The 22558-nt window shown below is 41.5% G+C and overlaps 1 protein-coding gene across 2 annotated transcripts in view; it reads left to right on the top strand.

Annotated features, from left to right (window-relative positions):
• VPS53 (VPS53 subunit of GARP complex) overlaps positions 1-22558 on the top strand; it is a 163977-nt gene that overhangs the window by 75705 nt on the left and 65714 nt on the right. For both annotated transcript variants that reach the window (XM_036906231.2, XM_036906232.2), the window contains 2 exons: positions 8708-8809; positions 14981-15075. In XM_036906231.2, the coding sequence (XP_036762126.1) occupies positions 8708-8809; positions 14981-15075 (197 nt within the window). The remainder of the gene's footprint in view (positions 1-8707; positions 8810-14980; positions 15076-22558) is intronic.

Below are 22558 nucleotides of genomic sequence, written 5' to 3'. Positions count from 1 at the left end.
TAGCCTTACATTTACATCTTTGGTCTATTTTGAGTTAGTTTTTATATCTGATGTGTAAATACAATTTTATGTCCTTCTTTTCTTCATATGTCATATCTTCCGTGCTTTCTCAGTTCCTATATAGTACTTCATTATATATAGGCGTTCCAGAATTTCCTGAATAGTTAACATTTCTATTTAAAATGTTTAATATTTTTAACTATCCTTTTCTTATTGGACCCTTAGGTACTTGTCATTTTTTTCACTTTTATAAATAAGGCCACAATGAATATTTTTGTGAGCAAATGTGTGTTCACATTTGAGATTATTTTCTCATGATACAAATGGAATTATAGGGTCAAAAAGTAGGAGTATTTTCAAGTTTAAGATAGCCTCTGTTTTAAATTGCTTTCTGTATTCTTGTTGCTCTTATGAATGCACCTGCTTAGTCTTTTCCCGTGCTGAGTCTTGACATTAGTGATGGTTTATTAAGATTCAGAAGTAGTCACTCTTTGTTTTAGTGCATATCCCATGGTGCTAATGTGCCAGTGCCTCATGTAAGGGGATAACATTGCCAGATAAAAAACAAATCTGAAGTTTTTTTTTAATTGTGAGAGTAATCAATGCTTCTACTCCTGTATACCCAAGAGAATTGAAAATTTTCATATATACATGCAAACACTTGTATGTAAATGTTCATAGGAGCACTATTCACAATGAAAAGTAGAAGCAACCCATATGTCTCTTAACAGACAAATGGATAAACAAAATGTGGTATACCCATGCAGTGGACTATTATTCAGCCCTAACAAGGACTGAAGTACTGACATATATTACAACACGGATGAACCTTGAAAAAAACACTATACTAAGTGAAAGAAGCCAGACACAAAAGGCCACATATTATATGATTCCATTCATATGAAATGTCCAGAATAGGCAAATCTGTAAAGACAGAAAGTAGATTAGTAGTTGCTGGGGATTTGAGGGGAGAAGAGCATTGGGAAGGGGCAACTGGTGGATATGGGACTTCTTTTGGGTTGAAAAATGTTCTGGGATTAAATAGCAGTGATGGTGGCACAGCCTTGTGAATATATTAAAAAAACACAGAATTGTGAATCAACTTAAAATGGTGAATCTTATGCTAATTATATTGCAATTTTAAAATATTAAGGATTTTTTAAAATTCTGTCTGAGTCTGGTTATAAAAACATCATCACTCTTCAGATAAATCATTTCTCTGTGAAAATAAAAAAGAAAGAGTAGTAAATAAATGCTTATTAAAGTTCACACAGACTAAAATATTTTAAAAGAACAACTCTTCTCCTCAACTACTCTACACCCCTCCTGCCAGAGAGGTCCATTGTTTAATAGCTTGGGATGTAGTTTTGAGATTTAGAAAGCATGCATCCACACAAACACACACAGGGTCTTGAGGTTTGTTTATAGAAAATTGGAAATGTTACTCGTGTCTGAAGAGATTTTACTGAGTGCCTCTTGTCTGATCAGCATTTATTCACAAATGTTTTTCCAACTTTATTTGTGTAGAACCTTGGGAAAAGAAGAAAAATTGAATCAGACAAGTGCTTATGGCTTAGTAGGAGAAAGAAACCTGAAAATAACAGTTGGAATATGAGATACAAACATGGTGGTACCAAGAGAGGGGTCCCACTAATATTAAACCAGGTGCACATAGCTCTGTGCTTACAGTCCTATCAGCTGAATCCTCTTTTACTGGCTTTCTCTTTAAGGACAGATGAGGAATTGGGCTGGAGGAAAGTGTTTATGAAATGAGAAATGCAGAAATTGTGAAACTTTTATCTCATAACTGAAAGATTTCTCCTCCTGAGAAAGGAAGCAGATTAGTCTTAAATTTCAGAGTTCCTTCTTTGATCATTTGAAGTGTCCAGCTAGGGCCTCCAAAGGGGATTTGTGCAGGCAGATCTAGATAGAGATATACTACCTACTAAAGCCAGGTTCTTTCCTCCTAACTGTAAATTAGACAGCTTGGCTGTCTTGTGGCCCTTATTGTTTTGGAGGTATTGAGAATCCCATGTGGTTTAATTAGTAGGAATTAACTTGCTGTATAAGGAATTTTTACTCCCTGTATGGACTTGAAGTCAAATGTCATCATAGCAAAAAGAATGAATTCCTTTAAAATTGCTAAGTTGTTCATTTCTCGGCAAATTTTTGGTTTCATTTAGCAGCCCTAGACCTCGTGGAATATGGCATTTGAGTTATTTAAAATCTAAACCCAAACTTGGAATTCTCTATGGTCTCTATGGTCTACGCTGGCTTATGCCAGTGATCACTCTCTGCAAAGACTTGTTTTTCCATCACAGCAAATTGATTTGAGCAGTAATGTTGCCCTCTAAATGGAATCTCAGGGTTTTGTAGTATCATATTTACCAATAAGGTAGTGGTCCATGCAGTACTTTGAGGATGTCGTTGGAGACTAAGGAGGGAGGGAGAGGCTCCGTGTGCCTTTGCCTTGTAATTTGATAGGCCCATTGCTTTCATGTACTGGAGAGATCCCAAAGAGACAGAATAGTGGGGACAGGATCTCTCTTGTGATTAAAAGGGATCCTTTTTACAAGACTTCTTAGCCCCACTTCTTTCCCTTCTGAGAATTGTTTCATTGAGACAGTTACAACCACAGTTCTGCCTTATTTAATGATGCACCCTATTAAATACTAATGAAAGCTGCCCATACTGAGCTGTCCATATGTGCCAGACATCGTGTTAGGCTGCTTTATAGACATACATGTCTCTTGCTTTACATACATTATCTCATTTACTCCTCACGACAGCTATGTGCAGCAGGCGTTAATACCCCTTCACATTGCAGATAAAAGAACTGAGACTTGGAGAACTCTAGCAACGTACCAGGTGACAGAGCCTAGACTTGAACCCAGCTTTGTCATTCAACTCTTGGTTACACCAGCCACTCCGTTGCTCAGGCCAAAAAGTGAATGACCCTTGATCTTTTCCTTTCTTCACCCTCACATCCATGCTCAGTAAGTCCTCTTGACTTTATCTCCTCAGTGTGTCCCAAATCTGGCCATGACACTAGTGCATATAGTATAGCCCCAAATCAGCCCTTGCCTGGAACCCAGCAGCAGCCTCTTCCACTGGTATTGTTTCCATTACAGTCCATTCTCCCCACAGCAGTGGAATGATGTTTTAAACATCTGAATTAGATCACATCACTTCCCTGGTTAAAATCCCAGGGACTAGAGAGAACCAAGATGGTGGCGTGAGTAGAGCAGCGGAAATCTCCTCCCAAAACCATATATATTTTTGAAAATACAACAAATACAACTAATCCTAAAAAACCCGAAGACACAGGACAACAGCCAGACCACATCCACACCAGCGAGAACCCAGCGCCTCATGAAGGGGGTAAGATACAAGCCGCGGCCCGGCGGGACCCGAGCGCCCCTCCCCCCAGCTCCCAGCGGGAGGAGAGGAGTCGGAGCGAGGAGGGAGACGGAGCCCAGGACTGCTAAATAGCCAGCCCCAGCCATCCGGACCAGAGCGCAGACACAGTGCATGCGTGGGGTGCTGGAAACTAGGGAAACAGGATAGTAAGACCTATAAGCGGGTCCCTGCAGCCGACGCCCCTGGGACAAAGAAAAGCAAGTGCTTTTTGAAAGTCTTAAAGGGACAGGGACCCCACAGCTGGACAGAAGCGCCCTGGGACTCTTAGCCCAGCAGCTGGGAATCACAGGGAACTCTGGGCACCCAAAACCCCGCAGCGCAGCGCCGAGTCCCCTCACCGCAATAAACAGCCTCCTGCCTGTTCCCCCTCCAAAGCGGCTCCGCCATATTGGAGTAGCAGTCTGAGGAAGGCCACGCCCACAGCAACTGCAGCGCTAAACTCCATAGTGGCCGGGCAAGATCAGAAGCCCCGTCTGCACGCAGCTGCCCAGCACAAGCCGCTAGAGGCCGTTGTTCTCCCAGGAGAGGAATGCCACAAACTGGCAGGAAGGGACTTTCTCTTACCCAACACATGTGCCAGCTCCCCACAAATAAATCTATCGCCATGAAAAGGCAGAAGAAATTGATACAGACCAAGATCACAGAGGCAAACCCTGAGAAGGAGATAGACCTAACCACTCTTCCTGAAAAAGAATTAAAAATAAAGCTCATAACCATGATGATGGAGCTGCAGAGAAATATGCAAGAGCTAAGGGATGGTATCTGAAAGGAGATTACAGAAATGAAACAATCTCTGGAAGGATTTATAAACAGAATGGATAAGATGCAAGAGGCCATTGATGGAATAGAAACCAGAGAACAGGAACTGACGCAGAGAGAGATAAAAGGATCTCCAGGAATGAAACAATATTAAGAGAACTGTGTGACCAATTCAAAAGGAACAATATCCGCATTATAGGGGTACCAGAAGAGAAGAGAGAGAGAAAGGGATAGAAAGTGTATTTGAAGAAATAATTGCTGAAAACTTCCCCAAACTGGGGGAGGAAATAATTGATCAGACCACAGAAGTGTACAGAACTCCCAACAGAAAGGACCCAAGGAGGACAACACCAAGACACATAATAATTAAAATGGCAAAGATCAAGGACAAGGACAGAGTTTTAAAGGCAGCTAGAGAGAGGAAAAAGGTCACCTACAAAGGAAAACCCATTAGGCTATCATCAGACTTCTCAACAGAAATCTTACAGGCCAGAAGAGAATGGCATGATATATTTAATGCAATGAAACAGAAGGGCCTTGAACCAAGAATACTGTATCCAGCACAACTATCATTTAAATATGAAGGAGGGATTAAACAGTTCCCAGACAAGCAAAAGTTGAGGGAATTGGCCTCCCACAAACCACCTCTACAGGGTATTTTAGAGGGACTGCTCTAGATGGGAGCACTCCTAAGGCTGAACAGATGTCACCAGAGAAAATAAAATCACACCAAAGAAAGCAGACCAACCAAATACTAACTAAAGGCAAAAAATAAAATCAACTACCCACAAAAGCAGTTAAAGGAAGCACAAAAGAGCACAGAATTAAACAACCAACATATAAAGAATGGAGGAGGAGGAATAAGAAGGGAGAGAAATAAAGAATGACCAGACAGTGTTTATAATAGCTCAATAAGCGAGTTAAGTTAGACAGTAAGATACTAAAGAAGCTGACCTTGAACCTTTGGCAACCACGAATCTAAAGCCTGCAATGGCAATAAGTACATATCTTTCAATAATCACCCTAAATGTAAGTGGACTGAATGCACCAATCAAAAGACACAGAATAATAGAATGGATAAAAAAGCAAGACCGATCTCTATGCTGCTTACAAGAGACTCGCCTCAAACCCAAAGACTATAGGAACAAAGAAAGACTGAAGGAGCAAAGTAGCAGCAGAATCATAGAACCTAAGAATGGACTAACAGTTATCAAAGGGAAAGGGACTGGGGAGAAAAGGAGGGAAGGGAGGGATAAGGGTGGGGAAAAAGAAAGGGGGCATTACTATTAGCATGTATGATGTGGGGGGGCACAGGGAGGGCTGTGCAACACAGAGAAGACAAGTAAGTAGTCATTCTACAGCATCTTACTATGCTGATGGATAGTGACTGTAATGGGGTTTGTGGGGGGGATTTGGTGAAGGGGGGACCCTAGTAAACATAATATTCCTCATGTAATTGTAGATTAATGAAAACAAAATTAATTAATTAATTTATTTAAAAAAAAATCCCAAGGACTGCCCAGTTGCGATGAGAAGAAACTCTAACTTTCCCCCGGCCTGTGGGAAGCTATGTGATTAGGTTCCCGCCACCTCTTTTACCTCGTGCCCTGACCTGCTTTCTGCCCTGCAGACTCAGGCACCTCATTCCAGCCCCCTCACTGGGTCCCCCTGCCAAGAGTGCTCTTCCCTAGGTCTCTGCCCAGATATCACCTCCTCAAAGAGGCCTCCTCTGATTGCCCTGTATAAGGGAGCCACTTCCCCAGCCTCAGCTCCAGCCCACCCAGCTCTTTTATTTTCATTGCAGTGCCTTCCTTCTTTATCTTACTCAGTGTTACATACCTGTACCTAGAAGAGTGCCTGGGACAGAGTATGTGCTCAGTACAGATTGTTGAATGAATGGCAAACATAGGCTCTTTCCTTTGCCTTGAAGGCTCTGGCGACCCCCTTTCTCTCACATAGTTAACTCTGGCAGACCCTTCAGCTCTGACTCAAACACCATTTTCATAGGGAAGTTTCTGTGACCCTCTGCTATATTCTTTCATAACAGTCTCTCCTTTTCCTGCACGGCCCTTAACATACATTTGTGTGACTGATTGAAATCAGTCTTGCCCATCCGACTGATCTCATGAGAACAGTGGGTGCCCTGCCTTGCTCCCTGCTTGACTGTAGGGCCCAGCACGCCCATTGGTCAAGCGGATGAATGGAGGAATGAGTCACCTTTCTTGTATCAACTTAGTCCACAAGTGGAATGTGTGTGCCCCAGATGAATGAGCAAGCATAAAGGGTTCATAGTGCCACGAGCCCTCGGTAATCTCAGCAGCATGTTCACAGAGACAGACCGTGGGCAGAGGAAAGAAACCTCAGGATCAGCCGGCCTGGAAACACTTAATCAGTAGCACATTCTGTGCTGCCTCAGATGTTGCTCTGTTCCTTAACGCTCTGCCCTTTGTGTTTTACTTCTCACCAGTTAACATCCACACAGTGGGCATGGAGCACCAGAATACCCCATCTCCTTCGCCCACATCCAATAATACATTGTTTCTAAAATGGGGCCCACCTGTATGTAATTGTGGCACTTATTATCAACCCTAGGAGACCTAGCAGTAGACAAAGGTCATTTAATTTAAAATTTCAAATCCTGTTTCTATCACTGAACGTTCTTGAACAGAGCTTTTTCAACTTCAGCTGCTGACTTTCTTTCCACATCTCCAAGGGACCAAAGAATGCGAATCAGAGATTCAGCTCAACAGTATGATCCCAAAACCCACTGTTCAGGAATCAGCCTGTGGGATCAGGAATCCAGTGCTGTGAACACATTCAACTTGTTATTGAGGCCCAGGCTTCATAAACGCCCTGTCTCATCATTCCCCTCTTCCTAATCTACCAACAACCCTTAGAAAGGTATCTAAAGTTTAAAATGCTGTTTTTAAAGAAACATTGCTTTCTAAAAATAGCTGAATTCTAAAAATAAATTTAAATAGCTTTAAGTTTATAGGGATTTTTTTTCCATAACAGGCAAAGAAGCCAAGGTTTGCAGTGTATAAATTTGAAATGTCTGCTTGCTGAATAGACCTCATTGTTTCTCTGCAGGATACCACAAAAATTATTATGCTACTGATGATTACCTTGAGCTAATATATTAATCACAAGGCTTTCTTCATACACTGAGGCACTATCTAGTTACACAAGAGCATCCAAGTGTTTGGGCCAAGAATTAAGTAGTTTAGATGAGTGTAAACAGAATTGTTTTAAAGCCTAAACCAGACACAGGTGAGGTTTGTTTTTTATGTTAAAATTTTATTTTTAGCTTTTCTGTGTTTGTTTTGATAACATCTTCAGCTGATGTCCCAGCACTGGACAAAGTCATTCACTAGAGTCCCCCATGGCTTAGGAATTGGCTCATGCTGCTCTGCTGATATCTGCTAAAATGTCACAAGTTCATTAAAAAATTCCCTCTCCCCTTGGGTTATTGTCTACAATAACCCCTTCCCCCTTCCCTGCATGCCCAGCACCAGCCAATTCCTTTTGCCTTGCTTGTCATTTAGCTTCCTTTCTGCTAGAACTCCCTGGCATAAACAACACCTCAAGGTCAAATTTGTAACAAAAATTCCAAAGATCTGCCTCGACTCTCGTTGTTGTGCTGGTTTTATCATCACTGATGTCCCTCATGTTTGTCATGTGCTGCTTCTAGACTTTCATATACTCTACCACATTTGATCCTCCAGGCAGCCCTGGAAGTGCATCTTCCTTCAGCAGGGGAGGCTGCGGGGGTTCAGAGATGCTAGTCAAGTGGGCCAGGGCAGCAGAGTTGGAGCTAAAACCCACATCTCCTGCCTCCAGCTTTCTCACCAGCCTGAGGTCCCACTTAGTGATGTATTTGGAAAGGGTGGTCCTATTCAGGAGCTGGGAACTAATTTTTTTCAAGGAGATTTTGTACTTGTTGTAATGGGATTTATTTGGGAAGGCACTTCTGTCTGTAATCTAGAACACATAAGATTAGCTTTATAGTTTGTTTTGGAATTCAAACGCATCTGGCATTTTGATTCATTCATGTTTATGGAGCACATGCCAGGCACCAGAGATGGAATGGGGAACAAGATAGACATGATTCCTGACATCATGGAGTCTAATGAAGAGAAAACTAAGTGGGCAGTTGCAATATTTTGATAAATACCTAGGAAAGGGACATACTGGTGGGATGGGAGCATGCGGCAGGGACATCTAACCCAAACTTGGCAGGTGGGGAAGTCTTCCCGGAAGAAAAGGCTCCTAATTTGAAGACTGGAGGATGAGTGAGAGTTTTAGGCAAATTAGGATCGGGGTGGGGTGGGCAATAAAGCTTCGGGAAGACTGAAAAGCAGAGTGAAATCCTGGAGGTGAGAATGTAGTCCATGTTGTCTTAGTTCTTGCTCAGTAGATCTGATTTCATGATGTAGCTGTTGGAAAGACGTGGGAAATGCAGAACAATGGGGAAAGCTATTGAATATGCTCAGAAATACCTATCCCTTTCTCATGTCTTTTTTAACAGAAAAAACTCGAGTCTCCACCTCCATCCACCAATCCCTTCCTGGAAGATGAGCCAGCACCAGAGATTGAGGAACTGGTGATAGAGAAAGGAGATTTAGATCAAGTAAGTCTGCTTTGCATTTCTACATGCAACCTACCTAAAGTTTGTCTCTGAAAATCAGTCTGCTCCCTCTAAATATGATCCTTTGACTAATGACCACATGTAGAGATTGCGGCTGTGGTGGTCTTTGCAGAAAGCCTTTATCTGAAAGTGCCTTTAGAACACTGAGTGAAAAAGCAGCTCTTCCTGCCTCACCTTGCTGCTGCTGAGGACTGTCCCCACCGGAATTAGAAACACACACAAACTTAATTAGCCCATGTGGCGCTGCAGCAGTGTTCTGCCCTGTCTCATTCATCCTCTCATGTACTTGTCAGCTTAGCTTTCAGTTATGCTCTCATCTGGGCTAGGGATGAAGTGAGAGACTGAAAGATCCCCAGGGATGTTAGCAGCACCCTCAGTGAGGAGAGGCCTCCACTCAGTGTGAGCTGATCACTTTAGGTCTGGAAACCACTGGAGAGGCCTGGAAACATCAGGGTGACCAGTGGCATAGATGGAGAGTTACTTTTCAGAGCACACTAGCGCTTTAATTTCCTTTGGATTTTTCTGTCCAACTCAAAATGTCTTCTCCCTTTATCCTACAGAATGGTATTTTTGTTTCACTGCCATTTCATGACAAGAGAGGTTAGAGCAATAGATCAGAACTTTTCCTGTTTGGATTAGTGATCCTTCTTTTTAATTTTCTACACTTGGCTGCTAGAAGATTATTTTATAGCACTGTTTTGCTCCAGACACCACCAAAAGGGAGGCTGGCTGGGAAGACCAGCTCTGGGAAACCCATACCCGCACTCTCTACAGCTAACCGTGCATTCCTAGCACAACTCAGGTAGGTGCTCAATCCTGGCAGGAGCTAAGAGAGCAGAATTTCCAGGAGCGGTTCTGAAGTAGTGCAATAAAATGCGTCTCGCCCATTGATTAAATAATTGTAATAACATGGATACCTCCCATTTTTATGGTGTTGTAGATTAAAAGTCTTTTACATGCTGTATTTCATTTTGTCTTCACAATGCCTGCCTCTCTTTTTATAGGATTTTATGTGAGCTGCAATGCCTGCAACTCAGAGGTTAAGTGGTTTGCCCAGGGTCACATAGTTTGGAAGCAGAGGATCTAGGTAGGACTGGGAGCCAGGTCTGGAAGTCTGAGACTTCCTTTCCTGGTGCTTTTTTTAATACCCTGTGATGGCTCAGTGAAAGGTGGAAGACTTCGAAATGAATCCCATGGATAAAAGTGAATGAATAAAACCAACAGGATACCTTGAGGCTGTGCCCATGAGATCTATGGGATTAGATGTTAACTGATTTAAAACCATCATATCGACCAGCATGGACAGAAAATGAAAGATTTCTTCTGATTAAAGAAATGCACCTCTCAATTTTGTCAGGAAGGACCTTGACGGGAGGGAGGAGTCTGGATATAGAGCTCATTGTTCCAGCATATTCTCCACCCACACTTGGTCCCAGCACCCTCTGAGCTCGCTCTTCACGGTAGTACCATCTTCAGGGCCCTCGGGGCCCCCAGTGGTGGTGGGCACGTGCCATTGTCCTGTCCAGAATCGTGTAGCTGAGTGCTCAGATGCTTGCAGTGCTGCCACGAGAAGTCATCCCTTTAGCTAGTCACGTCTGGATGTTATGAAATTGGATTTTGGCAGAGCCCCCATTACCAACAAAAGCAGTTTTGCCAGGTAAAACATGATATTTCTTTCTCATGGACCTTTTTGCCCATCCTGGAAGCTTAAGGTAATTGTCAGGACTTGGAAGTGCTCATTCTAAGGCCACAGGACACAAATACATGGAATAAAGCAGAGCCCTGTCGGAAAATGCCAGACTCTGGTCTGCCATTAATAAGCCACGTGACCTTAGGTAGGTTTTACTTCCTCTAGATTTCCTGAGTTTCTTTATCTTTAGACAGAGCAAATGGTTTTCACACTGTGCTCCTCGGTGCCCCATCAGATGTCACGGTGTCAAGTTGGGAGGAGACCAGAGTCCTAGGTCCCTCCAAACAGAACTATTCTACTGTGAGTCACTTTTGTCATGGATTTCCAGGAAGAATTTCTTTCAACCCAGGGATTTTAGGTAAGAAAGTACTAAAGTCCCTGGACTAGATGAACCACGACAACTCACAGGCTGTTACTTGTTAGTAGTAAAACGTAAGCCTCAATGACTGATGCCTCCTGCTGCCTCGCCAGCACTTGGCATGCTTGTGGCTGATTAGGTGGGAGCTGCAGGATCTCCCTCTCCCCAGCCACATGTTGGCTTTTGGAGTTGGGTACACAAGAGGAACAGGAGCCCCCTGGGTGCTAGAGAGGAAGTACCCAGTATGCTAGGGCCCAGCTCAGCCAGGGGCGGTGGGGGAAGCCCTGGCAGCTGCCCTGGGTATCCAACCCACTGTGTCACTGCAGTCAGTGGACAGTTGGGCCTCAAGGTAAGGGTCACCCCCTGCTCACTACTGCAGGATAAGCTTTTGAGAAGGGAGAGGAAACTTGCAGAGGTATTTAGTAGAACAACCAGTTGCAAGCATATTCCCAATAATAAATGGCATCTGGATGGGGACTGAGGGTGCTCAAAGTATAAAAGAAAGAGGGAGAAGAAATAAGGACTTTCTGGTTTAAAAGTATACCCTTCTGGTGATCCGAGCAGTTAGATTTAATCTGTTTACATTGGATAGTAATAAAAGGAAATGGGACCAGCTGCAGACCTCCTTACTGTGACAACAGTAACCTTTTATTATTCCATCAAACTCCTGGAGGAAATAGCTTAAACATCTGCAGCTTTTGGACAGAATTCACATACTCAGAAATCCAGCCTGAATGCTACTGCTGAATGACTTAGTATGTTCTTTAAACTGAGAATCAACCGTTTGGGGAGCTGGACAGTGCAAAGAGAGACACTAGTTTAAGCTGAAATTCCAACACCTATTATGTAAATATGAGCACATTCATAAAGCAGCTGTAGGCAGGAGGAAGAAAAAAGGAAACCAGGCAGTCCCTCCCATTGTTCCCCTCTTGCTTCCAACTCACACTAAAAATGCTGCAAGAGGACCGAGAGCGGTGGTGACAGGTCCCGCCTCCCTGCCAGGAGAGGCATCAGTGGTCATGGGCGGGTGGAGCACAGTCACCTGGGTGGTTGGGAGGCCTGTGCCATCTCATTATGTTTCTCTCTGAGTGCCAAATTCAGAGTGGTCTGTGGGGCCTGGGCAAGCACAGGGGTTGTGGGAGACTGAGCAAGGTGAATTTGTTGGAATATCAGGTAGCCATTTTCTTCTATCATGTAGAATCTGTATTTTATACTTAAGTGAATAAGCTCTTCAGACTTATCCAGACATCCAATTTTTATCATATATTACTTTTGTACGTACATAAAAAGGAAAATAGAAGCAAAATAAATAGGTAACGATATTCCTAAAACTTCTCCACAATCGGAGGCCAACTCTCCTGAACCAATTTTGAAAGAACTTTATTTTGAAATAATTACAGATGCATGAACAATTGCAGAGTAGAGAGAGGTCCATGTGCCCATCTCCCAGCTTCCCCAGTGGTCACAGCCAGCATAACCGTAGTACATTAGCAAAACCAGGAAACCTGGGCTAACCCCCTTTTCACTCAGGCACCGATGTCTGTTTTCCCACACAGCACTGTCCACCGAGCCACGCAGACTGTTGGTGAAGTGCCATTTCTCAAGAGTGCTCCATTGCTGCATCTGGGGTGATTTGCCAGGCCATTGGCACCCATTTCCCAAGTTTTTTTATTGTTATTTTTAACTTTTTTTTAATATAATGTCAAGCTTAGGGAAAAATTATAAGAGTAGTACAAGAAGTTCTCAAATATCTTCACCTGGGTTCACCACTTGGTGACATCTTACTTTATCATTCCTTCCCACTCCTTCCTCCCTCTTTCTTTCTCTCTCTCCCTCCCCATCCCTCCTTCCTTCCCTGCCTCCATCTCTGTCTCTTTTAGAACAGTTGTAAGTTTGCAGACATCATGCCCTTTACCTCTAAATATTTCAGTATATATTTCCCAAGAAGGACATTCACTTAGTTACCACAGATCAAAATCAGAAAATTTAACACCAGTAACCAGTATTTTTAAGTAACAATACTATTACTTAATCTGTAGGCTTTATTTAAATTTTGTAACATAGCCATTCTAAAGTGGTAACCTAAAACCTTGCCAGTAGTTAGAAAAGTGTACATGAACTAGTAAGTAAATAAAGCCAAATACAAAATTGCATGTTGATTCAAACCATGACAACATTCTATATTATATGAACTCCCATTTATAATTACCAGAAGCTATCCTACAGATGTGTGAATAGTTTTGTCAAGGGAAGAAAATGTAAATAAAGGGAATAATTATAATACTTATGATGCTTGTATTTTAATTAATAAAATAAAAGTCTGGGTAGAGTAGCTGTGTTTTCCAATTCTAATATCAGGAGACCTAGTCTTTAAAAAGTTAGATAAATCACATTGGTCTCTTCATTTAACAAATCACCTTACATTATTTAAAATCAGAATAAAATAATAAAAAATAGATAGCTAATTTGGAAGATATAGAATAGGTAAAGTCCAACCCCTCATTCCGGGTCCTCCATTTTTAAACTAATGGAAGTGTGGAAAAATTCTGAGGGCATCTAGGAAATGAAGTGGAACTTTGGTTCCAGCCAGGTCAGACTCAGGGAGCCTGGTCTTGGGAGTCTCTTGTAGGTTCACCCCAAGGCCTGACTTTGGCAGTGGTTTCTGGATGAGAAAATAGCCCAGGTTGTAATTACGAAGAACCAGAGTTTCTAGAAATCTTACCAGAGAATTAAAGACATAGAACTCTGAGAAGGTGCTATGAGATTGAATAGGATATGTCTAAGATTGACATTTAATTTTTGGTGATCATTTGCAGATGCTTTTAACCATTACAACATTTTATTTTTAAAAATTACTAGTAGGTAATCATTTCTCCCTGTCATTAGGAGCTTAGCTTTCCCTGTATTTAATAAAAGACATGAGTAGTTCAATTCAACAAGTATGCCGTGTGTGCCAATTTACACCCTAATTGTACTCTAGTGTCAACCCCAGCAAGGGCCTGGGGTCCTTTTGTTGGCATTTGACAAGTAGAATTGACTTTTTTTAGGAATAGAAAGAAATACATAGGAAGATTCTTGTTTGATTTTTAAATGTTTTGAAAAGGAATTAAGTAACAAATATACTTTTTAAATGCTTGCCTGCCTGGATGACCTATATATCTGTGGTTTTCCAAGTATCAACTGGGGACCAGAGCTGGTCAAGTTTCTCACTGGTCCAAGGCAAAAATAAAGATAAAATAGCCTGCCACCTGTCCGTTGTCTTTCTGCCTGTCTCTCTATCTGGCACCTCTCTTTTCTTAGGAAGAACTGCCTTTATGCTGCTATTTTCTCCTTATAAAATGTTTGGATGTAAATACTCTTTCTTTTAGGAACTTGTAGTGATAATAGAAAACAAAATAAAAAACTGGCAACCTTATGTTGGTCCCCTGTCCTTCTTTTTCTTAGGTTTACTTGTTGATGAAATTCAACGATCTAGGAACCATTGCAGGAAAGCAATAATGTAGTAGCAAGAGTTCTAGTTCAGGACATGGGAAACTTCACCATGTGTTTTTGGGCAGGATGCTAGAACCCTCTGAGCCTCCCTTTTTTTAGGTGTAAAATAGTAGTCATAATTCCCATATTGAGGGTTGTTGTGAGGGGTAGTGAGATTTCATTTTGTGTCAAAGTGCTTGACCCATAGTAGCAGTCAGTAATGGATGCTATCAAAACTAGGTCAAGTGAAAGTATTTTATAAATTCTAAAGCACTGTACAAATATATAAGGTGCTATTATTAGCTAGGATTTAGATTTTTAAAACATCAGTGGGATGATGAATAGCTTCCAAATTGAAAACATGTGTGTTATCAAAGCAATAGTAAATCTTTCACCATACAAAGCAAATAAATGATGCTAACAAAGTGGGCTTATTATTCACAAACTGGCCTGACTCATAATGCAGGACAGAGTTCCAGCTTAGTTACATTTAAGTGCTGCTTATCTATAAGTTAGGAGTAACCTTCGAAGGAAGAGATGTTTTCTTTGAAACTGCTTGAAAGTTTGTAAAGATGGCTCAAGTATAGGATTTCTTTTTTCTTTTCTTCTTCTTTTTTTTTTTTTTCCTTTACAGCCAAAGAAGCCTAAAGCCCCAGACAATCCATTTCATGGCATTGTTTCCAAGTGTTTTGAGCCTCATCTCTACGTGTATATTGAGTCCCAGGACAAGTGAGTGATGAACATCTTACCATTTCTACTGCATTTCTCCATCTTCTGGTTGTGGTTGGGACTCACAAGGACACAACTCCTTCCAAAGGCTGAAGGAGGGACTTGGCATGCATCTGACCCTCCCTGGAAACCTGTTAAGGATAGTTTATATCCTTTGAATGTTATCATTTATTATGTGTATAAATCTTAGAAGCCTGAGTTTGACTCTTAATAAAGTCCCAAACGGATCCCAGCACTCCCTTCCCATGTGGGCACTGAGCCCTTAGCTATACATGTCTGCCCACAGGCTTCATAATGTCAGGCCCTGGAAAATGGAGAGAGAAAGCCTTATCTCTAGGGTATATGTTTTCAAGAATATTTTGTTTAACTTTTCATTTGAAATAATTTAGACTTATCAAAAGGTTATTAAAAAATTCTCATATTCTCTTCTCCCAGAGAATGCTAACATTTTACATGATCACAATTATAAAAATCAGGAAGGTAACACTAGCCCATGAATGTCCTTTTTCTGGTCTGAGATCCAATCATGCATTTAGCTGTCAAGTCTCTCAAGTTTTCTTTAATCATGAGTCATTCCTCAGTCTTCTCTTTGTCTTTCATATGACCTTGACACTTATTAAGAGCATTGACCAGTTATTTTGTATAATTCATCTGATGTTTCTTCTTGATTAAATCCAGATTGTGAATTTTGGGCACCATAGAGGTGATGTTGTGTCCTTGTCAGTACATCATAACAGGAGGTACATCACGTGGATTTGTCCCATTAGTGGTGATGTTGACTTTGATCACTTGTTGAAGGTGGGGCCTGCCAGCTTTCTCCTCTGTGAAACTACTATTTTTCTCTTTGTAGTTAATAGTAACTTGTGGGGTGATACTTGAGGACTATGTAAATACCCTGTTTCTCATCACACTTTACCCACTCATTTTGACATCCCTGATGATTCCTGCCTGAGGCAGTTATTAATGTAACATTTGCCAAATGTTGATTATCTGTTTCCTTCATTTCTTCTGTATTTACTAATTGGAGTTCTACTGTAAGGAAAAGCTCACCCTTCTCCCCCATTTGTTTATATCAGTATAGACTGATGGGTTCCTATTTTATTTTATGGATTACCATCCATTTAATATGTATGCTTTTTACAAACTCAGGGGCTCCTGAAAATTATTACAAAGCTGCCCACTGCAGCCACCTTTTCTCACAGCCAGAAGAGTATGTTCATGTTCCAGTGTCCGTGGTTCATTACAAAGGAGGAAGACCCCTCCTCATCTCTGAATCTTTGTTCACAGCCAGAGTAGTAGGAAGGCCCTTCCACACTGGAAGGCAGACTTCAGAAAGGTCAGGTTTCTGGAACAGGCCAAGCTGACTGGGGACAGGCTGGCCCAGGTTCTGAGAGGAGGCCTGGTAGCCTAAAGAACTCCCCAAGGAGGACCAGACAGTGGCTCACATGGGGAGAACAGTGGCTGGGAGGAAATTCTCCAGGGGAGCTCTCTGGGAAAGTATTTCGCTCAAGTCCAATCCTTTTTTTTTTTAAGTACTTCTGTCATGGATTAGCAAATTCTTGTTTCCAAATATGTTTAAGGGTAACCCATAAGATTAAGACAATATTTAATGTAATTACAATGTGGAACATTATTATTATTCATCTATTTGATTTTATAGATGACTTCTGTTCTTTCTCTCACTGATCACAAAATGCTTCATTTTAAAATCCCAGAAAATGATTCAGTTGTAAAAGAGCTTCCACATTAACAAAAACTTCCTCGCCACTTCCCATTTCCCCCATCCCCCACAAAAAAAGTTGTCTTGTTTTTGCCTCTAAAGCTACAGCTATCCTCCTGCTCACCCTCCCCTGGGCTCATGTCCACAGGCACACAGAAGGGCAGTAGTCACCATTGCCATTTAACGAAGGCACCCTGTCTTCTGCATTTGAAAAGTTTTCTCTCAGAAAGTTCATAAGACACACCTGAGGAGCAGGGAAAAGAATCATTTACTTGCTGTTAGATTAACAGGTCTTAGAGCAACCCACCTGGATGACTATTTTTGAACAGAGCCCATCCTTATAAGAAACCAAATTCTTATTTTTAAAAAGCCCTCAAAGCTATTGGGTCCAGGGCTTAAAGTGCATATCTGAGATAACCACATACCTAACTCAAACCTACCTGGCCTAAAGAGTTGTTTTTCTGGATTAGTAATTCTGGTATCTACTCTTTTCCCATGGCCTTGATTCATATAAAGTATATTCATTGTCCATGATACTTAGGGCAGAGAGCCAGACCTCCCTTCCTTAGGGACTCTCCATTTCTCTATGAACAATGAGATGTGGCCGCTCCTCCTGCTGCTTGGCCTCCCTAGGATGTCTCCGTGGCGCTGGGAAGTAGCGGAAACCACACGCAAGGGGGATGTGTGGGTGGTACTGTTGTCGCTCCAGAATAAGCAGCAAAAGCTTGAAGTAGAAAATAGAGATCAAGAAATCCATTTCCTCAGCTGTTAAAGGATAGAATCAGACAAAATCATGCCTAAAGCAGTTGTTATTAACCTTTTTTGAATCACAGATCCCTTTGAGAACCCAATGAAAGCCAGAGACCCTCATGCCAAAAAAAAATTCCACATAAACCCAAACAGTATTTTAAGTATAATTTGAAGGGGTTCTACAAAGCCTTTCCTCCCTTAACTCAGAAAATCCTAAGGGTTGGGGAGGAAACTCAGGTGGGGACTAATTTTGTACAAATTACTGCTCTTGTACCTCTGACTCAAAAATCTGCAAGGGAGGAAAACCTTAGACCATTCACAAGGTCCCAGATGACAGACCCAACACAGTGTAGTGGGCCTGGATACCAGACAGACTTGGATTTCAGTCAGGGCTCAGCACTCGCTAGCCTGGGACCTCGAGCATGGTACTTACCCTCTCCCAAGTTTGTTTTGTCCTCTCTGCAGTGAAGTTAATAATGCCCCCACGTGGGCTTAGTGGGGAGGATGAAAAGATGACATATCACACCACTTGGCACGAGTAAACAGTGCTCAGAACTGTGCCTGCCTCGCCCTCCCTGTGATCTTGTTCTGGACTCTTCAGCAGCTAGTGGCCTGATCGGTGTCACCAGCTTTCTGTTGGCCCTGACACGGGGTCCTCCTCTCATCTCCCCAGCCTCCCACATGCCCGCAAAAGTTCTGGCAGCACCTGTCCCAGCTAAAAGCCAGGCTGCAGGGGGAGGACTGCAGAGCCAGGACCCAGGGCGGAGGCCATCTCTTTAGCAGTCCTTACATACTTTAAGTGGCTTTCTCAATTTTTGTTTATGTCCAAGGAAGACATTAGTATATCTTCTATTCTTGGAAATGGAATGGTTTTCTTTGACTGACTCTTACAGAAGGATTTCTCTACACAGGCACTTTCTTCACACGGAGTCAGAGAACTTAGTGATTCCATTTCTGCCCATTCTCCTGAGTTCCTCTTGTTGAAATAGAGCCCCCACTCCCCCACTCTTCTAGCTACATCAAACCTAGAATCTCTCTATAAACCAATTTTGAATTAACTTCAGACTCCTAGAAGGTTTATGAGAATTGTACATGGAGCATCCTTCACCCAGGTTCCTCAGAGAACAGTTATCTCTCCCTCCCCACTCACATGCACACATGCTCACTTATATATGCACATACATATATTTTTTCTGAGCAGTTTGAATTCTCAAATCACAGGTAGGATGCCCCATTATTCCTTCATACTCCAGTGTGTGTTCCCTATAAATACTGACACAGTGGAACCATCAAAGTCAGGAAATTAACGTTGATACAATATTACCATTTAATCCATAGGCCCCAGGCCATTTTCCCAGTTGTCCCAATTGTGTTTTTTAAAAGATCCACAGTCTATTCCAGGATCACAGGTTGCATTTATTTGTCGTGTATCTTTGGTCTCTTCAGTCCCAAAGAATAGCTCATTCATTATCTTTCATGACCTGGACATTTTTGAAAAGCAAAGTCCACTTACTTTGTGGAGTGTCCCTCTGTCTGGGTGTGACCGATGTTTCCTCATGATTTATGACTTACGCAGAAGTGGTGCTGTGTTCTCAGTCATTCCTATCAGGGGGCACACAGGATCAGTTTGTCCCACACTGGTGGTGGTCACTTTCATGACTTGGTGTAGATGCTGTCTGCCATGTTCCTCTATTTGTTAATAAATGTTGGCAAAAAACATGAAATTATATTAAAATAGACTTTTTCTCATCTTTCACCTCCTAGTTTTACCACCCAGATAATCCTTGCCTCAGTCATTTCTTATTAAGATATTTGCCAAATGATGATTTTTCTAATCCCTTCATTTCTCCTGCATTTATTAGTTGGCAATGTATTTTAAGAAAAAGCTTTCTTATTTCCCATCAGGGACTCCTGAATTCCTGTTTTATTCAATGGCTTATAGCCATTACTGTCTTTTTTTTCCTCTTAACTTTATGTTGAAATAAATTTAAACCTACAGAAAAATTTCAAGAGAGTACATATTTTTCCCTTCTTCCAAGTTACCCTGATGTTAACAGCCCACAGAGCCTTGCACATACTGTACTTGCACAGATATAGTACAGTTATCAAAACCAGCATGTTGACATTGATATTTACTAAACCCAAGATCTTATTTGTATTTCACCAGTTTTTCCACCAGTGTCCTTTTTCTCTTCCAGGATCCATTATTATTTATTTCAAAATTCAAATTGCCCCTGATTTGGCCACTGGAACCCCTTCATGCTGGTTTTTCTCCCTTTTTGCAAGTCCCTGTCATTTTTTGAGCACTTCCTTTCTAGCACAACAAAATCTACCAGGTTCACCTGTACTTCCATACCCCAGCCCTGGCATCATCGATTTTTCCAGGATCCCTGTTCCTTTGATGGAGAGTGATATTTAGAAACTACGTTCTGGGCATGAGGTATATCTGTTACTCCTTAGATGTCATACCATTAGGTCCTCTAGCTGAGAGAGCTATGAAATATATGTATGTATATAGATATATGTAGATACCCATCATCTATATCTATTTTTATACCTATTTATATATTAAAGCCTATAAGTTAATCCCAATACCTCCAATTCTAGTCTTCACCACAGGGATTATGTTAGCCTCCACCTTCCCATGTCTAACTATCTTCTATATCAGTGAGGAACTTGGCTCCCAGTATCTTCCATGTATTTACTTATTTGCTGCATTTTCCTGTGTGTAACCCATCTCCCAGCCATGCTCAAGCCCAACCGTGTCTCCCCAACCCCACTGGCCACACCAGAGCCAAATCCTTGGCCCCAGCTGAAGGGAAGGGGCGGAGGTATCAATTAGTTTGAGTGCCCTTGAACTGACAAGTTCTGTAACTCCATAGGGGTCTTAAGCTGCTTTGCCCATGCTCACCTCCTTGCCAGCTTTTTCTGACTACCATCTTCCTCTCCCAGTGCCATCATTACTTTACTTCCCAGTTAGAATGTGGCTGTGAATGCCAACTGCAGGTCCACCAGAGGAAACTGCTTTGATCATCCACCGAAAGGCTTGCTCTGCAGTGTAGTTCTCCTTGTCTTCATGTTTAGATCTTTCCTTCCACTGACACCACTCTGCAATAGTCTTTATTCCTGGGTCACTTTATTTATCTGTGGAACTCCCAGTAGTTTGGCCTGAGGAATGGCCCCATGAAAAGCTCTTACAGCTCTTAGGCAAAAAGCTCAAGCTACAGGGAAGAGGGTAAAAGACACCATCTACATCCATGACATTTTTTTTAAGCTGGAGAGGAAGTGAATAACATAAAATATCATAATTCCACATATCTGTAGAGTGCTTTACGGTTTGGACATCATAGCATGATACAGTGGGTAGAGCTTGACTTTGGAGTCAGACATTCCCAAGTTCAAATTCCAGCTCCAGTACATTCTGTGACCTAGGGAAAACTGTCTTATGTTTCTTAGCCTCAGTTTCTTCATTTATAAAATGGGATAATAATGCCTTCTACTCAGGGCAGTTGTATACACCCCACCCAGTGCCTAGTTTATAAGATTATAGCCAAATGGGAAAGACACACCAAAAAATAAAAGATTGTGGTACGCAACATGAAAGCATAAAGGTATCAATAGTTTGCTGTGGGAATACAGGAGAGTATAAATCAAGCTGCAGGCTGCATTTTCTCAGTTTACATCTCCTACCTCAGCCACACCTCTCTTACTTCCCATCCTCTTCCTCACACCATTTCCTATGCTCATGTGTGCTTCCGTGCTCTTTGTTCTCACCTGTCTGCTGTGACTTTTTCTGTCATTTCCTCTATTTCCTTTGTCTAAAACAAATTGTTCATATTGTCTGTACTGCAAAGTTAGCATTCTGTTGCAATCTTGAAATCCAAGTATCATAAGCACGAAGGTCCTGTCTCCCCAAATAGGTCAAAGCCTCTAATGAGCAGGTGCTGTGTCTTAACACCTGCAGTCATCTTCACCTTGATCAGAACCTAACCCTTTATAAACTCTTCTCTGATTGTAATTGCTTTAGGACATAAAAGGTGCCTCCTTGTGAATCCAGTCAACATGCCACACACCCCTTTCACCAGTAGTCCTGCAAGGATATCTTGCCAAAACTCAGAGTAGTGTTTGGTGCCTACAAGAAATGATAATCTTGGCTTTTATTTTTTCAGTTGAATTCATTTATATGTTATACCTGCAGCCCACAGAGCCTTGCACATACTAAGCACTCAGTCAGTTTGACTGAATTGGATCATCAATTCTGTGAAATATTGATTACTCACTTTCTAATGTCTTGTATGTTGTAGACACATGCTTTTGCAGAATGGAGGATGGAAGGGAGAGGAAGGCTACTCTGGTTTAGCTCTCATCTACACCCAAGAGCAAGGTCAAAAGTAACCTGGTAGACGTTCTGCAAAATATGGAAGATCTTTGGAGGTTTTTTTTTTTAGATAATTATTTTTTATTGAAGGGTAGTTGACACACAGTATTACATTACATTAGTTTCAGGTGTACAACATAGTGATTCAACATTTATATACATGACAATTCTAGGTACCAGCTATCACCATACCAAGCTGTTACAATATCTTGACTATATTCCTTACACTATACATTACATCCCGGTTACTTATTTATTTTACCATTGGAAGTGTGTACTTTTTTTTTTTTTTTTTTTTTTGTGAGGGCATCTCTCATATTTATTGATCAAATGGTTGTTAACAACAATAAAATTCTGTATAGGGGAGTCAATTCTCAATGCACAATCATTAATCCACCCCAAGCCTAATTTTCATCAGTCTCCAATCTTCTGAGGCATAACAAACAAGTTCTTACATGGAGAACAAATTCTTACATAGTGAATAAGTTACATAGTGAACAGTACAAGGGCAGTCATCACAGAAACTTTCGGTTTTGCTCATGCATTATGAACTATAAACAGTTCAAATATGAATACTCATTTGGTTTTTATACTTGATTTATATGTGGATACCACATTTCTCTCTTTATTATTAT

Source organism: Manis pentadactyla, chromosome 4 (assembly GCF_030020395.1).
Source record: "Manis pentadactyla isolate mManPen7 chromosome 4, mManPen7.hap1, whole genome shotgun sequence".
Taxonomy (NCBI): domain Eukaryota; kingdom Metazoa; phylum Chordata; class Mammalia; order Pholidota; family Manidae; genus Manis; species Manis pentadactyla.
This window is presented reverse-complemented; position numbering and strand designations above follow the sequence as displayed.